We start from the raw sequence: 12,001 nt of genomic DNA on the forward strand, positions 1-12,001 counted from the left end.
ACCATACTGTCTCCTCCATCAAACTCCTGGGCTCTATATCCATACTTGTTAGCAGTGCATCAGGCTTCCTGGTGTGTCATAGATGCATCTTGGCCTGAGAGCAGGATCTGGGTCTTTCCATCTTAAATCAGTTCCAGGGTACAGGAAGCCACCTTGTAGGAGGCAGTAGGCGAGGTGCAGGGCTCGGAACAGTTTGTGGAACCAGGAATGAAAGAACTCTGGCTTGTACTCACTATTGCCTGTGGGGTCCCAGGCCTGCTTCTCACATTGCCCTGGCGTTTACACACTGCTGTCCAGAGCCACCCCGATGGCCATCGGCACCTTCAGCTCCCTGCCTCCTGCCCCTCTCTGGCCTGAGGCTCTGAGCCCTTTGTCTCCACTGTGTCACTCTGAGACACCGCGCCTTCCGACTTCACGCACGTGTGTCTGTTGTGTTCCTGTCTCTCAGCTTCTCCACCATGGCTTCTCCTCTCCCACCGGGGGATGATTTCCACTGGCAAAGAAAGCAGATCTAGGGCAGGAGGAGAGGAGGACATGCTGAGTGGTGGGCTCAGTGGTTTCAAGATGCCCCTTACCAGCCCCCATTTCTCCTTGCAGGAGCAGGAGGCCACCCACCACCATGAGCAGCACCCTGTCGCCCACAGACTTTGACAGCTTGGAGATCCAGGGCCAGTACAGTGACATCAACAACCGCTGGGACCTGCCCGACTCGGACTGGGACAATGACAGCAGCTCGGCCCGCCTCTTTGAGAGGTCCCGAATTAAGGCCCTGGCAGGTGAGGTCAGGGGAGGGCCAGGGGAGATGTTGAGGATGCTGGGGTGGGAAGATTGTCTTCAAGAGTCCTCCAACTTCATGGGAAGACCGAGGCTCTTTCTAAGCTACTGCACTAGAGTGGGAAATCCAGATCACTCTTCCAAGCCCTAGTCCGCAATGCCAGCCTCAAGAACAAACCACACGCAATCCACAAAGTGCTCCAGCGTCCTTCCCCTCAAGCAGGGAGAAGCTGTGCAGATGCTGAGACTCAGCCATGCTCCGCTCTGCGCTCAGCTGACTGCCTGGCCCCTGTCCCTGAGTCATGTTCCTTAATTCTTCTGCATTCTTAGTCTTGCTGTTCTATTTCCACCCACCTCTCCCTTTCATCCTCTCCTGTCTTCCTTGATTCTCACTGTCATCTCTCACACCTGTTTTCCCTCCCCGTTCAGTAGCCACTCCTCTCTCTCCCCACCTGTTCCTTCCACCTGCTTGCCGCCTGTTCCTCCCATGAGTTCATCTACCATTCCCTGAAGCAGGTTCCCTCCACCCACCGCTGGTTTCTGCCACCCATCCTCCTGGGTTGCTCTCCACCCGCCTCAGCCCCTGCCTTCCCCTATGGCCTGGGTTCTCCCCTTCAAGCTCCTCTGAGCACCAGCAAACCCGTTCGACGGGCCTCCCTGCGGTCTGGGGAGGGGTTGCCATGGCAATAAGAGTGCAGCTGCCAGCTGACACCACCAGCGGCTGGCGTGGGGCTGAGTCACCCACACACCCCAAGGCCACCCACCCTGTTTGGTTCTCCTCCTCCACGCCACCCTCATCTTTTCCTGACCTGCTGGCCTCCCAGCCCAGTGCAGTGGAAGCAGTCACAGCTACTCCTCCCCGAGAGGCAGTGCTCCCAGCATGGGTGGGGTGGCCTCCTGGATGAAGGGAGACACTGGTGGGGGGCGGTTCCCAACCTCGGCTGCACTTTTGACAGGATCACTCAGGGATATTTTCACAAATACAGGTTCTCAAACCCCTTTCTGGACACAATGAATTAGTCTTTGGACCTATGGTCCAGAAATTGGGGTTTCAAGCTGTTCGGGTAATTCTTTTCAGCCAGCCCAACATGAGTCTGAGAAACCCCCCACGTGGTGGCCATTACTTCTGGGAATCCCTCATCATTTCTCCTGTGCTCCCCTGTCCTTCTGGTTAGGTCTACAGTCAGGCTTGTGAAACACTCATATCACTGTTTTTATCGCTGAGTGAAGGCAAAAGACGTGGGTCATAGAGAATGCTAAGTCTTTGGGGTACCCTGGTACCCTGATTTTGGATAAAAGTAGCCTCTAGAATGTCATGAAAGCTGTGTGCACATGACATGTGATACCCAGGACTATTTCGATGTGTGCTCAACGCATGCCAACCCAGGCTGTCGGTAGGTGTTTATCTGCACCACTAAACTGGGCTCTTCTGAGGAGGCCTTGCTGTATGGGCTTTACCCAGCCCTGCGCCTTGCACCAGCAGGTGCCAGAAAATACTGAATGAAGGAGGATGGGAGGGGACAGGAGTGGGCTGTAAGTGACAAGGGCTGAAGCCCATAGAAAGGTGGGACGGGAAGGCTTCCCTGGTGGTCCAGTGGCTAAGACTCTGCTCTCCCAAGGGGGAGAACCAGGGAGAACCTGGCTCTCCCAAGGGAGAGTCAGTGGGCCTGGGTTCAATCCCTCATCAGGGAACAAGATCCCCATGCCACAACTCAAGATCCCACTGCAGTAACTAAGACCCAGAGCAGCCATATATATATTTAAGTGGGAAGGGAATCAGGTAGATGTGCCTGGCTGTGGGTGTACTGGGGGCCTGATGCGCTCCAGGGCAGGAAAGAATCTGGAACTGGAGGTGAGAATGACAAGGGAGGAAGATAACACCATCTATTTCACAAATAAAGGAATGTAAGCAAACAGTACAGCCCCGTGCATGGCTAGTACTGAGCTGGCTTGGCCCTGTCCAGGATTTCTCTTTCTCGGGGCTCTCGGAGCTGGGGATCAAAGCCCACGTCCTGAGCGGGACCTCCCAGAGTCACAGCCAGGGGGCATCCTCAACACACCTGCAAACCTTCGGAAGCAGGACTTAACCTGGGGCGAGGGGGAGGCGAGGGATGCGGGGGGACCGGCGCTCTCGGGACTGCTGCACTCCGAGGCAACTCCGGGCCAGACCGGCAAGTCTCGAGGGCGCTGGCGGTTCCCTCATCCGGCCCGGGGGCCCAGCCCTGCCCCAGCCGGCCGGCTCCGCCCCGCCCCTCCCCCGTCACTGTCCGACCTGTTTGTCTGGAGCTGCCTCCGTCTTCTCGCCGCACCAGGTGTGCTCTGCCGACGGGTGCCGCAGCGCTCGGGGGCTCAGACCTTCCGCCGCTCCTTTTTCACCCAACTCCTCGAAACTTCCACCGCCCTCGGGCCACACGGCCTGCTAGCCGGGACCCCCGGCTCGCGGGGGACCGGACCCTCGGCGCCCCGCCCCGGCGCGGGCAGAGCATGGACTCTGGGCCGCGGGAGATCGAGAGGCAGCGGCACCATGAATGGGCACGGGGTGGGCAGGGCGCCCGGGTACGGCCTGAACGGGGCCGGCGAGTTTTACTGCGAGGCGGTGGAGGGGGCTCAGAACCCCGGGGGGCTCCTGCTCTCGCCCGCTGCCTTCATCAACCCGGCTCAGTACGCCAGCGTGCTGGAGGGACGCTTCAAGCAGCTTCAAGGTGGGCTCCGGGGGTGGGGTGGTGGACTCCGAGAGGAGGGCTCGGGGGACGGGAGGGAGACGGCTGGAGCCGCCCGGAGAGGGGGCCCCCGCGGAGAGAGCGGCTGGGGGCGTGGGAGGGGAGCCGGAGCCAGGCCCCCGGGGTGGGGGGAGCATCTTCTGTGACTCAGACGGTTTGTGTTGGGAGACAAAGTGCCGGGGGAGTAATTACAAGTGGCCGGGAAATCCGCGGACGCTGACGGAGCCGGGAGAGGCTTGGACCCGCTGGAGGGGCGGCGGGGCCCCGCTGGGCGTGTGTCCCGGGAGCGCGGAGGCGCGGCCGGTCTCCCTGAGACTCTCGGGGGTTGGGGAGGACACGCCTGCTGGGGTGGTCGGGGAAGGAGGCAGGGGACTGAACCAGCCGGGGAGGGGCCGAGGGCGTTTGTGCTGCCCTGGATTTCTGAATGGTGTCTAAGTGTGTGGAAACCGGGGAGTGTGTCAAAGGGATCTGGTGCAGACGGGCTCAAGTGCGGGTCTGAGGCGGCTGTGTTCGCTCTAGCACACACAGGCCGGTGTGTTTCTCTGGGGGGCCGCGGCGGTGTGTGTGCCTGTGGTGGTTGTGGACACCTGGTAAAGTTACGCTCTGTCTCTGGTGGTGGGCTTTGCACATTGTTTTTCTAGCTACCCCCTTTTTCCACATCTTCCCCCTTTTATGCTGCCTGTGAGCCAAAATGGCCTCACCCTCGTGTGTCTGGCATGAGGGCAGACTCCCTGGATCCAGTCATGGCTGGTGATCCAGGCGGTCCCTGGCTCCCGCAAGGCCTGTGGATCCTGAGAGGAGGCCCACAGGGCATCAGGCCGTCTGAGCACTTGTTAGGACCCAGAGGTTGTCCCAGGTCCCCAGTTGGAGGTAAGAAAGACAGGAACAGACATGGGTGTGTCGCTGTGTTTTATGGGTGAGGTGCATAGGAATGTGAGATTAAGGGGTGAGTCTTTTTGGTTTCTGAGATGCTGGTGCTAAGGAAAGACAAGTGACTCTTCAGCCCTGGCCACTTGGGTTGGGTCCTTGCACTGCGCCTCTCCGGGCAGAACAGGAGGAAATCCCAGTGGCCAGAGCAACTTCCAATGGGCTGAGTCTCTTCCCTTACTTTGTCATTTGTATTTTTTCTTTTTTTTTACTGGAAGAAATTAATTTATCAGTCGTGGATATTACCATAAATAATGAGGCAAGAGTAGAATGTCCTCATCTACTGAAACCCGGGCTATTAAAAATGTCAGGCCCAAGGCTTAATGCTCCTGTCCAATTCAACAAATCTTTGTAAACGTCTCCAATGTGTCAGGGTCAGTGGTGTTCTCTGTCATTTATAATAATTTCAATTTTTGTGTTTCTGGGAAATGTAACAGCATCCTGTCTCTCAGTAGCAGCTCCGCCTGTGGACAGGCAGTGAGCATCTCGTCACTTTTTGTGAAATTGGCACTGAACTCTGCCTGGCTTTCCCCTGCCCCACTCTGTGTTTCCCGGGTTCACTTTTTACCTGTTTCCAACTTCCACGATGATGTATTCCCTCTTGACTTTGGAATGTTGGTGTCCTGGGACAGGATCCCCTTGCAACAGGTTGAATGAACCAGCCCAGAAATAGAGGAGCCTTGTCTTTTGTTTAAATTATCCCAGGAGGGCAAGCTGACTCAGGAGGCCTGCAGGCTCTATAGTGTCACATCCTTCTAATGACCACTTGGAAGAGCCGCTGCTGTAATTTAAGTCCATACCCTCTCCTCTGCGCACTACCAAACGGGAACAGCCATAGGTCCTGTTGGACTGACCTGAGCAACTCTTACCCTTTCCTTCGGGTTAGATCATGCCTGAATAACAGTAACTCATCCAGGAGACATTTCGTGTGGCATCTTACACGCGGTGTCTCAGTTAACACCATGACTTGTTGAAAGAGAAAGTAATGTGCCCATTTTACAGATGAGGAAAGTGAGGCCTTAATGGATGAAACAACAGGATTTTACCACTGATACACAGCAGAGCGCTGATCCCAGGCCTTCCCTGCATGTCCCCTGCTGTAATTTCTTTCATCCTTCCTTCTCAAAGCCTGTTTTCTGTCTCTCTGTCTCTCATTTTTGTTCTTGACCCTGCTCATGAACTCATTCCAATTTCTTCATTTCCCAACTTTTCAAGTTATGGGTTTTCCCCTCGGCCATCTTCCTTCCCTTCCTCCTCCCCAGACCTCACTTCCCCAACCCCACCAACTGATGTTTAGAAGCAGGCGCCCAGTTCTTGAAGGGCAGAAATGACCCCATGTTGCCGCCATAGATGAGCGAGAAGCTGTGCAGAAGAAAACCTTCACCAAGTGGGTCAACTCACACCTGGCCCGGGTGACGTGTCGGGTGGGAGACCTGTACAGTGACCTCCGGGATGGACGGAACCTCCTGAGGCTCCTCGAGGTGCTCTCAGGGGAGACACTGGTGAGCTGGGGTCGCCAGGGAGGAGGTGGCCTGAGAGACAGTGGCCAGGGGGACAAGCCCTGGGGTTGGCCCTGAGCGAGAAGAGTGACACCACAGAGCAGAAAGCAGTGGCTGCCTTCTGCTCAGAGGATGGTTTCAGTTTGAGAGGCTTTGCTGCATGGATTAAACCAGGAACATTGCTTCATGGAGACAGGAACAGTGGCCCCATTGAAAAGATTTTTTTCCCCCACTCACTCTGGGTGCAATTAATTCCCTTGGGAATCTTAATCTGCCCCAAGTCTCATCTGCGACTCAGCTTTAGCTTCCCTGGGCGGTGCCTGTGTTCCTGAGGGAGGTCATGGGGGAAGCCGTAAGAAGCAGGGCCCCGGGAAAGCTAGGAGGGAAGGAGGAGGAGGCCCACAGGCCCACGGCTTTGTGTCCCCTCCCTCCACAGCCAAAGCCCACGAAGGGCCGCATGCGGATCCACTGCCTGGAGAATGTGGACAAGGCGCTGCAGTTCCTGAAGGAGCAAAAAGTGCACTTGGAAAACATGGGCTCGCATGACATCGTGGACGGGAACCACCGCCTGACCCTCGGGCTGGTGTGGACCATCATCCTTCGATTCCAGGTACCCGCATGGTGTCACCTGGCGTGTGCCCTACACACCAGTGCAGCATCCCCCAGGGTCACTACACACATGGGGTGCCCAGAACCTTACACACTGGGGCAGGGGACCCTCATCATTAAACAGGACAGAGGCCAGCGTGGGTGTTGTCAAACTGCTATGGCAAATTCCCTGTGGCCTGGTCTGCTAGAGGACCACATTTGGGGGCACAAAAAAACCAAAGAGAGTTTTAGAACTGCATTTGGAGTCTGGTTACTGGTCCACTCCTCTACCTCAAACTCTGCTCGCCTCCTTCAAAAGAACAGCCACCCAGCTCCTTCTTATGCTCTGAGCATCGCCAGTCCAGGGTCCTAATGCCATCACAGCTCTCCTGACCGCCCTGCTTACACCCCAGTTGTAACTCCCTGCTCCTTCCAGCCCTAAGCAGAGCTCCATCAGCTTCACCTTTGAAGCCCAGCTCTCAGGAAATGCTCACTTCTCCACCTGTAGTTTCCCTCCCCAGCAAGAAGCAGCATCCTTGCCTTCAAGGCACTTCCTCTTCCGAATTCCCACCCCCTTCTGCTGCCTCAAATCCTTTTGACCTGGAGTTCTGTGGTCATTAGTCCAAGAAGAAAGGCACTAGGCTGTATCCCTAGGCTCCTAATTGAGGAGTCTAAGGAGTTTCCGAGCATCTCTGATAACTCCAGGACATCTCTGCTAACTCTCAGCATCTCTGATAACTCCAGCAGCTATCAGAAAGGAAGCTGTTCAGGAAGTGAGGGCCTTCCTTCCTTTCTTCCTTCCCTCTTAGATCCAAGACATAAGTGTGGAAACAGAAGACAACAAGGAGAAGAAGTCAGCCAAGGATGCCTTGCTACTCTGGTGCCAGATGAAGACCGCCGGGTGAGGCTGCCAGAGAGCATGGCCTTGGAGGGCTGGATGCACCAAGGCTGTGCAGTAGGAAGGAAGGATGAGGGCCCAGGAAGTATGAGCTGCGGATCCATCCTGGAGGCCTACTCACTGTCTATCTCGGCCTCTTGTTTATAGGTACCCCAATGTCAACGTGCACAACTTCACCACCAGCTGGAGAGATGGGCTGGCCTTCAACGCCATTGTACATAAACACCGGTGAGAAGACGGGGGTTGGCCAGCCTGTCTAAGCTGCTGGATTGGTTGATGACCCAGGGGCTCGCACACACACGTAGACAAAGCAGTGAGACAAGCTGAGCTCCACAGCAGTCAGGAGGCGTGAATGTTCAGAGAAGAGCCCAGAATGTGGGGGCGCTTCCTGCACAGAGGGCTTGCGATGGGAAGTCGAGGCGGAGAGGTGCAATGGGGGTGGGGGGCTTGGGAACTTAGGGATCAAGATGGGGTGGCTTTCCTTCTCTTCTTTAGGCTCTCATGTACCCTTGATACCTTCTCTATTCCCTCCCCACCCAGGCCAGACCTGCTAGATTTTGAGTCCCTGAAGAAGTGTAATGCACACTACAATCTGCAAAATGCCTTCAATCTGGCTGAGAAGGAGCTGGGACTTACAAAGCTGCTGGATCCTGAAGGTGGGGCAGAGCTATGTGAAAGAGCGGCTGTGGGCTAGAGACAGAAGGTGGATGATGGATGCCAGGAGCTGAGGGCGGGGAGAACGGAAGTCACTGCTGGTGGTTTACCTGGTTTCTTTGGGGGAAGGGGTGATGGAAATGATCTGGAATTAGATCACGGTGATGGTTGCACAACCCTGTGAATATACACAAATCCACGGAACAGTATACTTTAAAACAGTGAAATTTATGGCATAAAAATTCTATTTCAGTGTAGGAAGAAAGGCAGCCCCGTATGGGATATGGTTCTATCCCAGCTCTCCATGAAGCAGCTCTGTAACACAGAGCTGGTTGCTTGGCCTCTCTGTGGCTCAGTTTCCTCACCTCTAAAATGAGAATATTTTAAAAAAATAATAAAAGAAGGACTTCCCTGGCAGTCCAGCAGTTAAGACTCCACACTCCCAGTGCAAGGGACATGAAGAACTAAGATCCTGCAATGCCGCATGGGGTGGCCAAAACATTAATCTGACTCTACTAGGTCTCTAAGGGCCCCAAAATTCTAGGGTTCTAAATTAAGCTCTGTGACCTTGAGATCTCACCAAGCACTGGCCTTATGGTCAGTTGACCCTGCTAGTTGGTCCCTATGGTTCTGATCTAATGCCCATGAGACTGGGAATGGCCACGGGGCTTTGTTCTGTACCTGGCATTGTGCTTGTGTGCTAAGCCACTTCAGTCGTGTCCAACTCTTTGCGACCCTATGGACTGTAGCCCACCAGGCTCTTCTGTCCATGGGGATTCTCCAGGCAAGAATATTGGAGTGGGTTGCCATTTCCTCCTCCAGGGGATCTTCCTGACCCAGGGATCAAACCCACCCCTCTTAAAACGCCTACATCTGCAGGCGTGTTCTTTACCACTAGCGCCACCTACTTGACATGCTTTAACTAACTTAATTCTCACAACACCCCCCCCCCCTCCTTTGAAATCAGTTTCATCATTACATCATTTATGGAAGAGAAGACAGGGTTCTATAAAGGTTATGTGACTCCCCCAAGGTCACACTGCTGGAGGAGCTGAGATTTGAATTCAGGCAGCCTAGCTCTAGAGCCTGTCACCTGAGCTGCCTCCCTGGGAGAGCAGAGAACAGTCTTGGTACAGAAAAGAGCAGGACAGAAGGGCCAAGCGACTTCCTTGCTGGAAATGCTCCTTCTGAAGTTCCTTGGGCAGACTGGGGACTTGGTTGTTTGCTCCCTGTTTTCCATCCCACCAGTAGCCCCTTTTCCCATGCCCTCTTAGTCCAAAATGACAAATATCAGCTTAACAGTGATCGAAGCAGGAGAAGGCAATGGCACCCCACTCCAGTACTCTTGCCTGGAAAATCCCATGGACGGAGGAGCCTGGCAGGCTGCAGTCCATGGGGTCGCTAAGAGTCGGACACGACTGAGCGACTTCACTTTCACTTTTCACTTTCGTGCTTTGGAGAAGGAAATGGCACCCCACTCCAGTACTCTTGCCTGGAGAATCCCAGGGATAGGGGAGCCTGGTAGGCTGCCGTCTATGGGGTCGCACAGACTCGGACACGACTGAAGCGACGCAGCAGCAGTGATTGAAGCAGGCCAAACACAAGGTTCCTTGGAGAGCATTTGAGAAGCATAGCAATGATAAAGAACGTGGAAGTAAAGTCTAGTGTCCTGTAACTTTCTGAGATGATTTCCACAGCTCCCGCCTGCCTATGGGTTGGCCAAGGTGGTCAGGAGGGCTTCTAGTCTCATAGTCTTCCCTGGAGGTAGGATACAATCTGGCCTACTTAAGAGAACCTGGGGATTTCAAGTCATAGTCAGCCTTGGTGTCCTTGAGGTAGAAGTTAGTGTGGCTTGAAGGACACTCACGTCCTGAGCCCACAACTGAACTTTGAGATTGGGGTCAGAAATAGCCATGCCTGGGGGCTTCCCTGGTGGTCCAGTGGTTAAGCTGCTTCTTCCACTGCAGAGGATGATGGTTTGATCCCTGATCAGGGAAGCTCTGCATGCTGTGAGGTGCAGCCAAAAACTATTTTTTTAATTAAAAAAGAAGAAGAAATAAACATGCCTGTGTCCTGAGATGGCCCTGAGAACTGGCCTCTGTCCCTGCTCCCAGGGCTCCCTGGGTCCATCCCTCTGGACATCCCAGGTTATAAGGCTTCATTCGTACCTTCTGTCTTGGTGCCCCTAAACTGGATGACTTCTTAGACATTTTTCCAGCCACAAGCCCATGATCCATCCCCAAGTGGGAATGCTGTTTCTTTTCTTGTTTCTTGTCTCTCTTCCTCCAAGCAACTCCTTTTGGTCTCCCCATTGGGAAAACTGGGTAAAAGCCTCTTTGGGCATCTGGGTTTTATTCTCTGCTTGTTTCTTGGAGGAAAAAAAAAGTTAGCTTTTCATGCCCTTTTAGTCCAAATGGTTAATCTGTCATTTTTGCTCTGAAGGGAGCTGGAGAGATAACCTCGTGGGACTGGGAGGGGAATAGGTGATTGGGATTGGGACTGGAGTACGTGATTCAGATTGTGGGCCTACTTCTGGGAGGCAGGATTCTAATCTCCGTCTGACCTGAGTGGTCCTTTTTCTCAGATGTGAATGTGGACCAACCAGATGAGAAATCAATTATTACCTATGTGGCTACTTACTACCACTACTTCTCCAAGATGAAAGCCCTGGCTGTGGAAGGCAAAAGAATTGGGAAGGTACACTCCGGCATAGGGTTGGTGGGCGTACAGGCCGGAGGAGGCCTGGCCTGGGGTCCTGCTCCTCTGAAGCAGGAGCAGGGGAGGACTGGGCCAGTGACCCCACATCACGGTCTCGCAGGTGCTGGACCACGCCATGGAGGCAGAGCGCCTGGTGGAGAAGTATGAATCCCTGGCCTCCGAGCTGCTCCAGTGGATCGAGCAGACCATCGTGACCCTCAATGACCGGCAGCTGGCCAACTCCCTGAGCGGAGTCCAGAACCAGCTCCAGTCCTTCAATTCCTACCGCACCGTGGAGAAGCCACCCAAGTAGGTGTCCCTGGGCCTCACCCAGCCTCGGCTGGCCTGCCCTGAGCTGTGCTCACACACAGGAAGCCTAAATCAGGGGGGCCTTTTGGGAGGGAAATTTGGCAACACAGAAATTCAGTGGATGCTCATTCCCCCAGCTCAGAGTCCCAGGAGCAGCACCAAAGCAATTAAAAAAAAAAAAAAATTATCCATTACACGAAATCATGCTATGGAAATGATTGCTGCAGTACATAGAGCTGGTGCAGTCCACTCAAATAAGATTGGTCTGGCTGTTGCAACAACCCAATCCTAGTTTAAGGAGGGGGCATTGGACCTGTCATTGCTGGCAGCACAGGTGTGTGGCTTGTCACTTGCGCGCTACACAGGTTCTTACCATTTATGTATTTTAGCAGTTGACTGTTGAAGTGTGGCTTGACTGTTGGGCAGTTCTACACAGAACATGCTAAAACTTCTATTTTTAACTTGCGACCTCCTTCGGAGTTAACGTGTTTTGGCTCCAAAACTAGTATTATTACAGAAACACCCCTTTCTGTGCTTTCCGGGGAATGATTTGAGGTGCCCTTTGACCCAGAAAGTCTGCTTATGGGCATTAAACAAAAATGTAGCTTCAAAGATGTTCATGAAGGTGACCTTTGTAAAAGAAAAATAAGTCATGGGACAGCCACTGAAAACAATATTGAAGACACGCGTTTATTGACCTGAAAAGAGTTCATGAGACATAATAGAAGACAGCAGAGAGCAAAGGGTTAAGCGACCAAGGTTCAGAGTACCTGAGTTCAAATCTTAGCTCTGCCATCCAGCCCTGGTGAGCGTTGGGCATCTTATTTAGCCTGTCTGTGCCTCGGTTTTCTCATCAGAAAATGAGGGTTTATGAGAGCATGTAGTGAGAACTAAACGAGTTAATGTGTGCAAAGCCTGAAAGCAGGGCCTGGCGG

The 12,001-nt window shown here is 53.9% G+C and overlaps 1 protein-coding gene across 1 annotated transcript in view; it reads left to right on the forward strand.

Annotated features, from left to right (window-relative positions):
- The first annotated feature begins 619 nt into the window (after positions 1-619).
- Positions 620-12,001, forward strand: part of SPTBN2 (spectrin beta, non-erythrocytic 2) — a 32,499-nt gene continuing 21,117 nt past the window's right edge. Inside the window, exons 1-8 of the mRNA XM_068976429.1 lie at positions 620-776; positions 5,772-5,923; positions 6,357-6,530; positions 7,318-7,409; positions 7,554-7,634; positions 7,947-8,062; positions 10,645-10,757; positions 10,879-11,066. Of these exons, the coding sequence (XP_068832530.1) occupies positions 620-776; positions 5,772-5,923; positions 6,357-6,530; positions 7,318-7,409; positions 7,554-7,634; positions 7,947-8,062; positions 10,645-10,757; positions 10,879-11,066 (1,073 nt within the window). The remainder of the gene's footprint in view (positions 777-5,771; positions 5,924-6,356; positions 6,531-7,317; positions 7,410-7,553; positions 7,635-7,946; positions 8,063-10,644; positions 10,758-10,878; positions 11,067-12,001) is intronic.

This window comes from Capricornis sumatraensis, chromosome 8 (genome assembly GCF_032405125.1).
Source record: "Capricornis sumatraensis isolate serow.1 chromosome 8, serow.2, whole genome shotgun sequence".
Taxonomy (NCBI): Eukaryota; Metazoa; Chordata; class Mammalia; order Artiodactyla; family Bovidae; genus Capricornis; species Capricornis sumatraensis.